Source organism: Hypanus sabinus, chromosome 13, assembly GCF_030144855.1.
Source record: "Hypanus sabinus isolate sHypSab1 chromosome 13, sHypSab1.hap1, whole genome shotgun sequence".
Classification (NCBI taxonomy): Eukaryota; Metazoa; Chordata; class Chondrichthyes; order Myliobatiformes; family Dasyatidae; genus Hypanus; species Hypanus sabinus.
This window is the reverse complement of record NC_082718.1, coordinates 82878708-82892660: the sequence shown is the minus strand read 5'-3', so window position 1 is coordinate 82892660 and position 13953 is coordinate 82878708. Positions and strand designations below refer to the sequence as shown.

The 13953-nt window shown below is 43.4% G+C and overlaps 1 protein-coding gene across 3 annotated transcripts in view; it reads right to left on the bottom strand.

The window, feature by feature from the left end:
* Positions 1 to 725: 725 nt before the first annotated feature.
* mn1b (meningioma 1b) overlaps positions 726 to 13953 on the bottom strand; it is a 184865-nt gene continuing 171637 nt past the window's right edge. The window contains exon 2 of one of the 3 annotated variants that reach the window (XM_059988053.1): positions 726 to 8232. In XM_059988053.1, the coding sequence (XP_059844036.1) occupies positions 8048 to 8232 (185 nt within the window). In that variant the 3' untranslated portion in view covers positions 726 to 8047. The remainder of the gene's footprint in view (positions 8233 to 13953) is intronic. The other 2 variants (XM_059988055.1, XM_059988057.1) reach the window with 2 other exon arrangements.

Sequence of the window (13953 nt, the reverse complement as noted above, 5' to 3'; positions counted from 1 at the left end):
CCAGAACAATCATGGTCATGGGACTGACTGCCCATGTTGTACAATACAGCACATAATGATGATAACTGAGTATATGTCCACGGTCTTCTACCGCTGTAGCCAATCTAATTCAAGGTTTGATGTGTTGTGCGCTCAGAGATGCTCTTCTGCACACCACTGCTATAACACATGGTTATATGAGTTAAGTTGCCTCTCCGTCAATTTGAACCATTCCAGCCATTCACCTCTGACTTCTCTCATTAACAAGGTGTTTTTGCCCTCTGAACTTCCAGTCACTGGATGCTATGAGTTTTTCACACCACTCTCTGTAAATTTCAGAGGTTGTTGTGCGTGAAAATCCCAGGAGATCAGCTGTTTCTGAGATACACAAACCACCCCTTCTGGCACCACGGTCAATTTCACTTAGCTCACATTTCTTCCCCATTCTGATGTTTGGTCTGATATGAACTGAACCTTTTGACCATGTCTGCATGCTTTTATGCATTGAGTTGCTGTCACATGATCGGTTGATTAGATATTTGTACTTCTAGGTGTACCTCATAAAGTGAACACTGAGTGTAGTTGTATCAGGGTAAAATAATTATATCATGAAATCTTTATGTGCTGTTCAGATAGTGTGTGCCTGGGTTTCAGTCACTTCCTGCGAGTTGGCTTCGTGTTGTAAACATGTTTAGCTGGTTGTGCCATGTATGATAATCAAAGCTGCATCACTCTCTGTTGTCTGACACAGTTTATTTCAATTTCTGCTTCTTAAAAAAAACATTCATCAAATAAATTTACATCTCTTTACACAAGCTTGAGTCCTCATGAAATATTTACAAGATATTAGAAAAACTTAAAAGTCCCATCAAAGTACATTTTTGACGATACTTAGAAAACAAAATGGCTGCTAATTTCTATGGTCTTAACTTTTCTGATTCTTTGTGGTGCAGTATTTTTAAAGACTTTTCTTTTGTAAATGAATTGTACCTTGCATGCATGGTTTGGAGAAGCTAAAACCAAGTTCGAACCGAGACAGAGCTGGACTGACCCACACTATACCTTGGCAATTTGTTCAAATCTCCTCAACAGCTTCTCAAAGAATATACTGACCCCTTTTTTTTAAAAGAGAACGTTTGGTGTGAAAACACACATTAATTTTAGTATACAAATATGTCAACTTTACAATAATTGTTAAAATCTCTGTTATTACCATGTTTGGAGGAATTTCATACGAGCACATAAACTTTTTGTACACTGATATGGCACTGCAGATTTCAGCCCAACCATTGAAAATTCAGATTCCAAGTCACTTGTGTTTCTACCTGGGCCTAGAAATTCTTCAATACTGGGGAGTGCTTTGCTGGGGTACTGCCCCTGGGGACCTTCAGCATTTTGGGTGAGAAAGTGAGGGGGAAAACATTATTCCAACATCCATTTTGCATGTGTTTAAATCGCAAATCTCAAAACTCATACAAAAAAATAGTACACTAAATCAGCATTAATCACAAAGCAAAATGAGAAGGGAAAACTGCAGCCATGGCAGGAGATCGTAAACTGACATTTCTTGACGAGAACAGTAGCTTCTATTAATTAGGCAGCTCTGGGTCAGATTTACTCTTGAGTGCTTGGATGAGACACGCTGCAGTTGGGCATTGGGGCAGAAATTATAGCATCCATGCGTAACCACATCAAATGCATGGAAGACTGTGATGACATTCGCCATGGTGTGCAAAAGAACTTTGGGACCTTGGTCCCTTATTTTCTTTAAGTTTGTTAAAAATGGCTAATCGACTCAGCATAACCCAGTGCGTGGTCTCCCAGCAAGGGCCTTGCAAAGTGAAGCTTAAGTCTTTCAGTCAGAAGGAGAACAACACTGAACATTGGGAAAGTTTTAATTGCCATTTTAAATTTACCTTCTGCAGTGGATCAGCAATTAAAATCCTCACTGGTCACTTGAGCCGCTGCCAGTATTTTCACCTCTCTCTGCAGCAGGTGAAGATGTCAGCCTCCTATCTAACAGCCACTTCCTGCGCAGGACACCCACTGTGGATGCTGAAGATTCTGTCTGATAAGGCTCATTATTCAAGGCTGGATCAAGGTCAGGAGAGGCCCGAAAAGGTACTTTGTTGGGAAGTGTGCACTTCCAGGCCGTGGGGAACAATGGACATCTTCTGCCCTCCACCCACCAGCAGGCTCCACTGACCAAGACATCAATGATCAATGCGCCATTCTTTACCCCATCAGATGCGAGATAAACTGTGACCTTTCAATAAGATCAGTTAAAATATATATTTTTTAAAGGCCGGGGGTTAAAACACGCATTTTATTCTACAAACTAAAACTTGGAGTTCTCTACACCAGCTGAGAATATTCTTAGGTCAAATCTGGGCTGCTTTGCAAGATTTTAAAGACTTAATGCCCTCACTGAAATCTGACTCGGGTTCCTGGGCATCGCCAGGGTTGGGAACACGTATCCTGATGTCACTTGGGCTTCTCAGACTGAGGCACCTGAACAGATTATGCCTGCTCCACTATTCATGTTCCAGGCATTCCTGATCCACACCATGGGTGACTAAGGCAATGATACTTATGCATTTCTGTCCATTTCGTTGGTGTCTGCACCCACTTACTCTTAACTCTCTTTTGCTGATTTATTTCATGTGTTCCCACTCACACGATGGAACTCCCCCCCCCCCTTCAAAACCCAGTTCCAATCAAACATCCTACCATTATCACCACCACCTGACCACTCCCAGTTCCAGATTCCTGATACCTTTTTCTTCATTGTCTGTGTCCCAGACCTCAAGCCCAACTCTTCCTTACCATCTGCACTTTCATCAGGCAATGTGCTCAGGCCACACTACAAGCCTTGGCCTCATTGTCTTCTCACACTAGCTGTGCAGTGGCAGAACTAACACAGCTCATTCATTAGACCTTGGTCCTCAAACAAATTAGAATCTGGCCGCTGAGGGTGTTGTTGAAGATTCCAGTCTCAATTGACTCATCTTATTTTGAGAGATTTAAGAACTTCTGGGCCAAAAGGATACTTAAAAATAAAGTGACAAATTAATGTGGGAGCTTACCCATTTCTGCCTTGTCATAGCCCTGCTAGGTTCCAGTCCTGATCAGTCAGGAATTCTAATCTGTTTCTCTCTGAGCAACTGAGTGTTTCCTGAACGGACCATAAACTGGAACTTTAAGATTTCTTTCGCTCTAGAAGGAACAATTGAACTGAACAGAAACAAAGGCCAAAATTCTCTACAACTCTTGACCAAACTGGCCTTTGTATCTTCAGTAGAACTTCTAGGTCCTCTTAAGGAGATCCCCCACAACACATTCTACTCTTGATGAATAGAAACGAAACAGAGCACTATTTTTTGTACATTCCTGGAAGTAAATCAATTGTTAATACACAAAACAGAAATGGTTCCTAATTTAGATAATGGATACTGAAAAGCAAAGACATCACAACTGACCTTGCCCAATCATGGACTACTTCCGAATCTCTAGATACAGGTCCTAAACTGGATATCAGATTCCAAATGATAGTCATACTGTTACAATACAAGTAACATTTGATTGATTTTTCTTATTTTTCAACTAGGCCCAAATTTTGCATCGATAGACAAAACAAGCAGCCAATAAGTGGCTTTGCTGTTAAAATGGCATCTGTATATTATATATACAAATTGAACCGATAAAAATGATTTTGAATGAATGAGGTTTACATATAAAATAAGTTTTGATTAAACTAAAACATTTGCAGAAGGAGTACCTGAACCATAATACCCAAACCAAGCTGAATCATGCTGGTTATATTGAAAGTGAAGCTGTATGAGAGTCTTTCATTATCTCAGCTTGGCTTCTTGAAGGTAGATTATGGTCTGACCCTGAATTGCTTTTCAACTGTTACCAACCCCAAAGGATGGCAGTTTAAATGAATTGATTACATTCTCAATGATATTAAATGTATTTGATGTGATTCGCACAAGAAAAAGAGATCAGTACAAAAATGGATTCTATAATTTAAACATGTTTAAGAGTGTTCAGTTTAAGACCAGCATCCAGCCATTTGGAAATCCTGCTGACAAGGCTGCTGACTCACCAGGTAATCTTTGTTGCACTCCCTTCCTGGTTGCTGGGGCCTCAATTTCTACACTCCCTTCTGACTGGCTGGTACCAAGGTTCCCTTGCCCCTTCTGAGTTGCTGAGGTCCCAGTTCCCATACTGTTTTCCAACTCACCAAGGCCAGTTTTCCCAAATTCCTTTTCAACTCAGCAGTGACAATGTTCCTAACCTCCCATGGAACTCACTACACTTAAGCTGAGCAAGTCCCCTTTGGGGTGGCAGGGTGGAGAAACATCTCTACCAAAGGAGATGTAAGGCGCTCATTCCCCCCTCCCCCCCCCCCCGCTAGCCTGCAGGTCACCCTTGGGCAAGGTGTAGCACCTGCTTAGCACCCCAGCCCCCTGATCAGAGTCACTTGAAGCCGTGGGAGCAGGAGATGGATGGTCATATGAGCATCTGGTGCATATCACAAGTCCTGGTTATGTGACCACTGCTGCCAGGCAGACAATCTCTAAAGAGTATTGATAATGGCTGGAGTCACCCATCTTGTAAAGACACTGCCCAGAAGGAGGCAGAGGCAACCTACTTCTGTAGAAAAGTTTGCCAGGAACAATCATGGTCATAGAGACACCATGATCACCCATGTCAGTCAACATGGCGCACGATGAGTGAATGTCCCCATTAAATCTAGATTCAGTGGGAAACTTGTTATAATACTGGATAACAGCTTAAAAAGTGGATTTATAATGTGAAAGGGTATTAAATGGAATAATATCCAATAGTCTAGAAAAGCTGCTGTTCTTGCACCACCAAAGTCCCAAGTATGCCAGGTTATTGGAGTTTTATTATATTTAATCACCAATGTGTGGTTATGCCTTACTTCAATAAGCCTGGGTTAATTTCCACCTGCCTTCCCTTGTGTGGTTTGCCTACTCCATACCTGTCTGGGCCCAGTCTGAATAGGACTGGTTTAATAAGATACTGTGTGGTTGAGACCCATGGTTCCCTTGGGCCCAGTGTGGTTAAGCTTGGCTTGATTCTGCTGGGGTGTGGTTAGGCTGAATTCAAACTACAAATAATTGACTCTTGACAATGAAATCGAGCTGCAATATTCCTTACCAGAGCAACATTCTCACGACCTGACAAGTTACTCAACATTGTGACCTGGAGCTTGTAGAGAGAGATAACTGGGAGTCACGTCATCCACTCCAGAGTGAATAACAAGGTTCTGGAAGGGATGGGCAGCATTTCCTGTGAACAAGAGCCCTGTCAGGAGAATATAATGTGGAATCTGCCCCTGTGCATTACTGAAAAGCAGAAGTCATAATAAATTAGTGTCACCTTTTGCCAACTTCTGACTCTTCAAGCATTTTCCGAACTCATTTCCTGAGGGTGGATTCTGTTGTCAAGGCTCTACTCCAAGTCTGGTCAAGCACACCTGAACATTCGTCATGTGAAATACAGTCAACAGTCAATGCTGGAGAGTCAGCTTAGAAAAAAATGTTTGTATCTTGTTGAGGAAGATGTTAATTTAAAAATGAAATTTTAAAGTAAAAGGTGTCAATTTGTAAAATTGAACTTTATTGAAATGTTAGCATGCTTTAAATGATCATTGGTCCAGACCTTAAACATCACCATTCAGTGGCATCCTTGGGGAATGTATTAACCATAACTCAGTTCATACAGGAGAGCAAAAGGTTGCAACAGGTTGAGTTTTCCCACAGCTCCAGAGACCTAAGTTCAAGTCTGACCTTCAGAACTGCCCGTATGCAGTTTGCATGTTCTCCCTGTGACTGCATACCCCACCATCCACAATTTCCCCCCGCTGCTCTAAGTTTCCCACCACATTCCAATGGTTATGTGGTTAGTTGGTCACTGTACACTTAATAGGCGTGTGAGGGACCCACTTCCAGAGAAAAAATGGAAGAATGGGATTTGTCTGAGAGCCAGTATAAGCAATGGGCTGAATGTTCTCCTTTTGTGTCATAAGGAAATGAATATAAGAAAATTGGTGAGCCAGCAAGAAACAGGGACCAGTTGCATTAAGGAGACCTCTGGCTACTCTGACCGCTCACAAACAGTCCTGATGAAGAACCCTCACTGAACATCAACTTTTTATTCCTGTCCATAGATACTGCCTGACCTGCTGAGATCCTCCAGCATTTTGTGTGTGTTGGTCTAGATCCCAACCCCAGGATGGGAACCCCTGTTCTAGATTATTGGTGAGCCAACAAGAAACAGGGAACAGAATCTCTGTTTATCTGCAGAACCTCTTGTTTTTATCGTTTAAGCTCTCACTCTTCTGCGGGGTCCCATTTTCCGCCTGAGTGGAAACTCAAGGGACTACACAGATTGAAAAGAAAGAGATGATCTTTATGTGTCACACGTGCTTTGAAACGTACAGTGAAATGCATCATATGCATCAAGTTAAACCAGCTGGGCAGCCTACAAGTGTCGCCAAGCTACTGGCCCACAACTCACTGTCCTTAGCCGTACGTCTTTGGACTGTGGGAGGAAACTGGAGCACCCGGAGGAAACTCACGTTTTCACAGGGAGAACGTACAAACTCCTTACAGACAGTGGTGGGGATGGAACCCTGATCTTACAGCTGGCACTGTAAGCATTGTACTAACTACTACGTTCCTGCACTGCCCATACTGTAATCTGGAGCAAAAAAAAATTGCTGAAGGAACTTAACAGACCGGACTGTCCCAAACATCCTAAAACATCAATCGTTCCCTCTGCCCCTGCAGATGCTACCTGGTTAAGTGGGCATGTGCTATCATGAGATGCTGTACAAACTTGGGTTGTTTTCTCTGGAGCAGTGGAGGCTGAGGGGAGATCTGATAGAGGTTTATACGATTATGAGTGGCACAGATAGAGTTGACAGGCAGTAGATTTTTCCCAGGGTAAAAATGTTTAATATTGTGGTAAGTTTTTTACTCAGACAGTCATGGATGCCTGGTATGTTTGGAGACAATGTTCCCTCCAAGGTGTGCGTGAGCCTACATCTTTTGCCACTAGCACACGAAAGGTTGGCACTGTCTACCTCGTTGGCACGTGAAGTATATTTCACGATTGTACACAATCACATTTCCTTTCCCAGTTTCTGAGCGGACGGTGTTGACAACACGTAGTTTGCGATGATTTGTCTGCAGATCTTAGAATTGGCTTTATTAATACTGCTTTTATTGAAGAAACTATTTAGTGCACATATGTTGTTGTTACTAGGCAAAAAAATTGCACGGCACAAGATTTTTGCACACACTGGTCCTTAAAGGGAGCATTGGGGTGGAGGCAAATACATTAGAAATTTTAAAGAGATGTTTAGATAGATACATGAATATGAGGAAGATGAAGGGATAGGGACATTATGTAGGTAGGAGCGATTCATTTTGGGGCCTTTTTGATTTACTTTTTAGCTGGCTTAGCACAACATTCCTGTGTTGTAATGTTCTATGGTCTATGTTCCCTATATGAATTTTTCCAACAGTTTGTATTCTGCCTGAGTGACGATGACGGGGAAATGTTTGCCTTCTCATCAGTGAGTGGCATTTTTCTGTGCACAGTTTGAAAGCTGTTCTTTAGCTGCTGGCCTAATGTCACAGCTCTTCTTGAACTCTGGTTATAGCTAAGGTTGCCACGGACACCGATCGAGGTGGGACCCTCCAGGATGGCATGATTGGAAAATTACTTCAGCCATGAGCAACCATTTCTTATACTGAGTTAGTGAAGGACTTCGACCAGGAGTTGAGAGATTGAAATGGACGACCACATGGGGCAACTGGAAGGAATATTGCAGCTCTTCTTCCCTGACTTCTCCAAACCAATTTAGAAGCATCACACCACACAACATTATGACCAGGCACGGAAATGTACCCCTAAAGACTTAAAAGATGTTAACGTAAAACTCTTGTTCCATGGTTTTGGTAACCCTTTCCAAACGGCCTAACAAAATGAAGTCTCTTTCTTCCTCTCCCATTTCTTGATCCTCCAACTATATACATGTCAAGGCAGCGGCAAACGTCCCAGCTCTGTAACTGATGTCTGAATGTGATGCCATCCACGACTGCACGGGGCTCTGTGGCTTCGAGTCCATGAGGTCAGTACTGTGGACTGAAAGATGCTGAGAATGACTCCCGACCGGGCCCATCAAAGCCTTGCTTTGGGAATTGTCCTGGGCTGCAAAAGGAAATCAATACATACAGTTAGAAAGTTGCCTAGAAACCCACATATGCACATATTTATGGAATCACATGCACAGGAAAGCACAGATAGTCATATCTTTTAATCTTGAAAATATCATTATGGTGCTCAACATATTGTAGTTATGGCAGTGGTTATTATACAACCTGTGTTTTCACAGACAATAGTTCCATTTAATATCAGAAACGGTAGATAATATACAACCTGAAATTCTTGCTCTTCCCAGACATCCTCCAAACAGAAGAAAAAAAACCCAAAGAATGAATGACAGAAAAAAGATGTAAGAACCCCAAAGTTCCCTGCCTCCCCACACACAAGCAGCAGCAACCCTCCCCCTCCCTCGCCCACAAATTACTCTACCAAAAAGCATCAGCATTCCCACCACCCACCATGCAAAGCCCCTAAAGGGAGACCATGGACTACAGTCCATCAAAAACTAACTGTTCACTCCACAGGCTTCTCCTCTCTCTCTCACTAACAACCTAGCAAACACAGGACTTCTAGAGGATTGGCTGATGGAAGGCAATGCTCCCATCATCCATCTTCCTAGGTACAGTGCAGAGGGAATGGATCTAAAGTAAACTCTTTACAAACTGATGGATAAAAACAGGTTGAAGACAGGAACTCATCGACTCAGGGCTCTAGACTGCAGTTTACTGATATCATATGTACTTACTGTCTTATATGTGCCTTGTGCTGTGTGTGACTGCTTTTACTGAGTTTTGCACCTTAGCCCAAAGAAACCCTATTCTGTGACTCTATTCATGTATGGTTGAATGACATTTAAACTTGAACTTTGAACTATGAACTAAATATAGAGGGTTCCCTCTTCTCTGCCCCCAGCAAGGTGTCGGTCTCCAAGTTCCGAACAGTACACCAGGTTGCATCGGGTTTGATCTTCTACCACTCATCAGGATGCCTTATCCTTTGGAGTCAGATCACCAACAGGCAAATGTTGCCCAGTTTTTGAGACACTAAACTGGGGGCAAAGTGCCATAGTTAGTCAAGTCCCTGCCTCATAGAGACAAAACCCAGGTCAAATCCTGACCCCAGGTGCGGATTTGCGGAATTTGTAGGTTCTCACTGTGGTTGTGTGGTATTCCCTCCCATAAACATACGGATTGGTAGGTTAATTGGACAATGTAAGTTGTCCCTAGTGTGCAGATGGTGATAGAATCTCAGAGAAATCAATGAGAATGTGGAGAGGATAAAAGAAGGATTAATCTAGGATTAGATTAATTGGGTAGTTAATGGTCAGCACTAATTCGATAGACTGTAGGATCTGTTTCTCTGCTGTATCTCTTGAGTCGCTGAGGATTTATGACTTTCCTTAAACCTATTTTATGTTGCAGGCAAGCAGAAATCTGGCCATGTTCTCTTCTCACTGTTGCAGTTCAGGAAGGAAGTACAGATACATTAGGTCCCACACCACCAGCTTCAGGAAAAGTCACTACCCTACAACCAACAGGCTTCTGGATAACTTCACTCACCTGAACTCTGAACTAATTCCACAATCTTCAGACTCTTTTTCAAGGTCTTATAACTCATGTTTTCAATATTTTTTTAAAATTTATCTCTATCTATCCATCTATTTATTTATATATTTTGCATAATTTGCCTTCTTTTGCAAAGTGGTTGTTTGTCAGGCTTTGGGTGTAGTTTTTAACTGATTCTGTAGTATTCCTTTGTTTTCCTGTGAATGCTGGTGAAATACAGCAATGACTAGCTGGCAGCAAATGAAATGACTAACTACTGTATTAATCACACTTTTTCTGGTAACCAATCACTGAAATCAATAGCCTGTAACTGCCCTTTCGGGCCTGAGCTTTTCAATGCCTGTACATTTTTTCATTCTGAACTGAAGTCCCAAAGGTGCAGCGCGGTTGCAGCATGGCATGTATGGGCCGATTCGAGGCAGAAGAACCCAGGCCCGAGTGCGGACAACAAGCCACTGGTCAGAATCAAGTTTATCATCACCAGCATGTGACTTGAAATTTGTTAACTTAGCAGCAGCAGTTCAATGCAATACATAATCTAGCAGAGAAAAAAATAATAATAAATAATAATAAATAACTAAGTAAATCAATTACATATATTGAATAGGTTTTTTAAAACGTGCAAAGTGTAGTAGTGTCCAAAGATTCAATGTCCATTTAGGAATCAGATGGCAGAGGGGAAGAAGCTGTTCCTGAATCACTGAGTGTGTGCCTTCAGGCTTCTGTACCTCCTCCCTGATGGTAACAGTGAAAAGGGCATACCCTGGGTGCCGGAGGTCTCTAATAATGGACGCTGCCTTTCTGAGACACCGCTCCCTAAAGAGGTCCTGGGTACTTTGTAGGCTAGTGCCCAAGACGGAGCTGACTATACTTACAACCTTCTGCAGCTTCTTTCGGTCCTGTGCAGTAGCCCCTGCATACCAAACAATGATGCAGCCTGTCAGAGTGCTCTCCATGGTACAACTATAGAAGTTTTTGAGTGTACTTGTTGACGTGCCAAATCTCTTCAGCTTCCTAATACAGTATAGCCGCGGTCTTGCCTTCTTTATAACTACATCGATATGTTGGGACCAGGTTAGATTCCCAGAAATCTTGACACCCAGGAACTTGAAGCTGCTCACTCTCTCCACTTCTGATCCCTCCGTGAGGATTGGTATGCGTTCCTTCATCTTAACCTTCCTGAATTCCAAAATCAGCTTTTTCATCTTACTGACTTTGAGTGCCAGGTTGTTGCTGGAACACCACTCCACTCCTGTACGCCTTCTCATCACCACCTGAAATTCTACCAACAACGGTTGTATCGTCACTGCTTGGCTGATTTAAACACCAGGCCACATTGAAAAGGTCAATATGTCAGGGCTGGAGGCGGGGGAAGGGCTAGTGTTCAGCTCACTGCTCACGAGGCGTACTAATCTTTGCGCTGAACTTTGAGGCTGCGGCCTGTAACTATGACTGTGACTGTCTCAGTGACTATGGGTTCACTCTCATGATCCACTTCTGAATGCTGTTGGCTTACTTTTATTGCTTGCACAGTTTTATTTCTGCACATTGGGTGTTTGATAGTCTTCCTTAATGGATTCTATTGGGTTTCTTTGTTCTGTGCATGTCTGTAAGGAGACAGATCGCAAAGTTGTAAAAAGTATGCGTACTTTGATAATAAATGTTCTTCAAACTTTTTTTGGAACTTCGAATGTCTGCAAGAAACTGGACCTCAAGGTAGTGATGTATGTAGTTTGATAATAAATGAACTTTGAAATATTCATGCCCATCAGAGTGGGCTAATTAACCCATGCTGTTGAAATGGAACCCAAACCTTTCAGGGAAGGTACTTGTTACCACTAGCCTTAGGTGGTGCATTAAACACATGGGCGCTGAACATTTCACTGCCAGGGCACAGAATGAACGTTTGAATCCCAGACAGTGACAAACCTTCAGAACTACCTGCCCCTTCCCTGAATAAATGACAGAGAAAACCTTATGAGCTTTCAATTGATACCTGGTATGTTGTGCTCAGTTCTGGCCACATCATTATGGGAAGGATGTGAAGGCTTTAGCAAGGGTGAGGAGGAGATTTACCAGGATGATGCCTGGATTAGAGAACATGTCTTATGAGGATAGGTCAATTGAGCTAGTGCTTTTCTCTTTGGAGAGAAGGAGGATGAGATGAGACTTGATGGAAGTGTACAAGATGAACACATCATTGCTGATGTGAGAAGAACCCTGTGCAGGGTCAACCCACGGAAGGTTGCTGGACCAGACAACATCCCTGGTAGAGTGCTCAGAGGATGTGCAGACCAGCTAGCAGATGTTCTCACTGACATCTTCAACATCTCCCTGAGCAGTGCCACCGTTCCAACATGCTTCATCGTCCCTGTGCCAGAGAAGTCTTCAGTGTCCTGCCTAAATGACTACCGTCCCGTTGCACCTAGATCCACCATCACGAAGTGTTTCGAGAGGCTTGTCATGATGCATATCAAGACCTTGCTGCAACCCTCGCTGGACCCCCTGCAGTTTGCGTACCGTCCCAACCACTCAACAGATGACGCCATTGCCACCACCCTCCACCTGGCCCTAACCCACCTGGACAAAAAAGACACATACGTTCGGATGCTGTTCATAGACTTCAGTTCAGCATTCAACACAATCATCCCTCAGAAACTGATTGGAAAGCTGAGCCTACTGGGCCTGAACACCTCCCTCTGCAAATGGATCCTAGACTTCCTGACGGGGAGACCTCAGTCAGTCTGGATCGGGAGCAGTATCTCCAACACCATCACACTGAGCACGGGGGCTCCCCAGGGTTCCATGCTCAGTCCACTACCATTCACTCTGCTGACCCATGACTGTGCTGCAACACACAGCTCGAACCACATCATCAAGTTCGCCGATGACACGACCGTGGTGGGTCTCATCAGCAAGAATGACGAGTCAGCTTACAGAGAGGAGGTGTAGCGGCTAACAGACTGGTGCAGAGCCAACAACCTGTCTCTGAATGTGAACAAAACAAAAGAGATGGTTGTTGACTTCAGGAGGGCACGGAGTGACCACTTCCCGCTGAACATCGACGGCTCCTCGGTAGAGACCGTAAAGAGCACCAAATTTCCTGGTGTTCACCTGGCGGAGAATCTCACCCCCTCAACACCAGCTCCATAGCAAAGAAAGCCCAGCAGCATCTCTACTTTCTGCGAAAGCTGAGGAAAGTCCATCTTCCACCCCCCCATCCTCATCACATTCTACAGGGGTTGTATTGAGAGCATCCTGAGCAACTGCATCACTGCCTGGTTCAGAAATTGCACCATCTCGAATCACAAGACCCTGCAGCGGATAGTGAGGTCAGCTGAGAAGATCATTGGGTTCTCTCTTCCCACTATCATGGACATTTACAATGCATGCTGCATCCACAAAGGAAACAGCATTATGAAGGACCCCATGCGCCCCTCATACAATCTCTTCTCCCTCCTGCCGTCTGGGAAAAGGCTCCAAAGCATTCGGGCTCTCACGACCAGACTATGTAACAGTTTCTTCCCCCAAGCTATCAGACTCCTCAATACCCAAAGCCTGGACTGACACCTTGCCCTATTGTCCTGTTTATTATTTATTGTAATGCCTGCCCTGTTTTTGTGCACTTTATGCAGTCCAGTGTAGGTCTGTAGTCTAGTGTAGCTTTCTCTGTGTTGTTTTTTTACGTAGTTCAGTCTGGTTTTTGTACTGTGTCATGTAACACCATGGTCCTGAAAAACGTTGTCTCATTTTTACTATGTACTGTACCAGCAGTTTTTTTCGAAATGACAATAAAAGTGACTTGACTTGACTTGACTTGATAAGAGGCATAGATCAAGTGGACATTCAGAGACTTTTTCCCAGAGTGCAAATGGCTACGACAGAGAGACATTGGGAGGAAAGTTCGGGGAGCAGATGTCAAAAGCAGATTTGAGAGAAAGGGGAAGGCAAGAGGGGAGAAGGGACAGCGGAGTGGAGAGAGGGGAGAGTGAAGAGAGAGAAGGATATATATATATACTGCTGCCAGGGCTGATGGTATAGGCCAATACTTTAGGGATATTTAAGAGACTCTGAATAGGTTCATGGATCAAAGGAAAATGGAGGGTTATATGGGAGGAAGCAATAAATTAATCTTGTATTTTAAAAGGTTGATACAATATTGTGGGCCGAAGGGCTTGTACTGTTCTATGTTCCATAATTC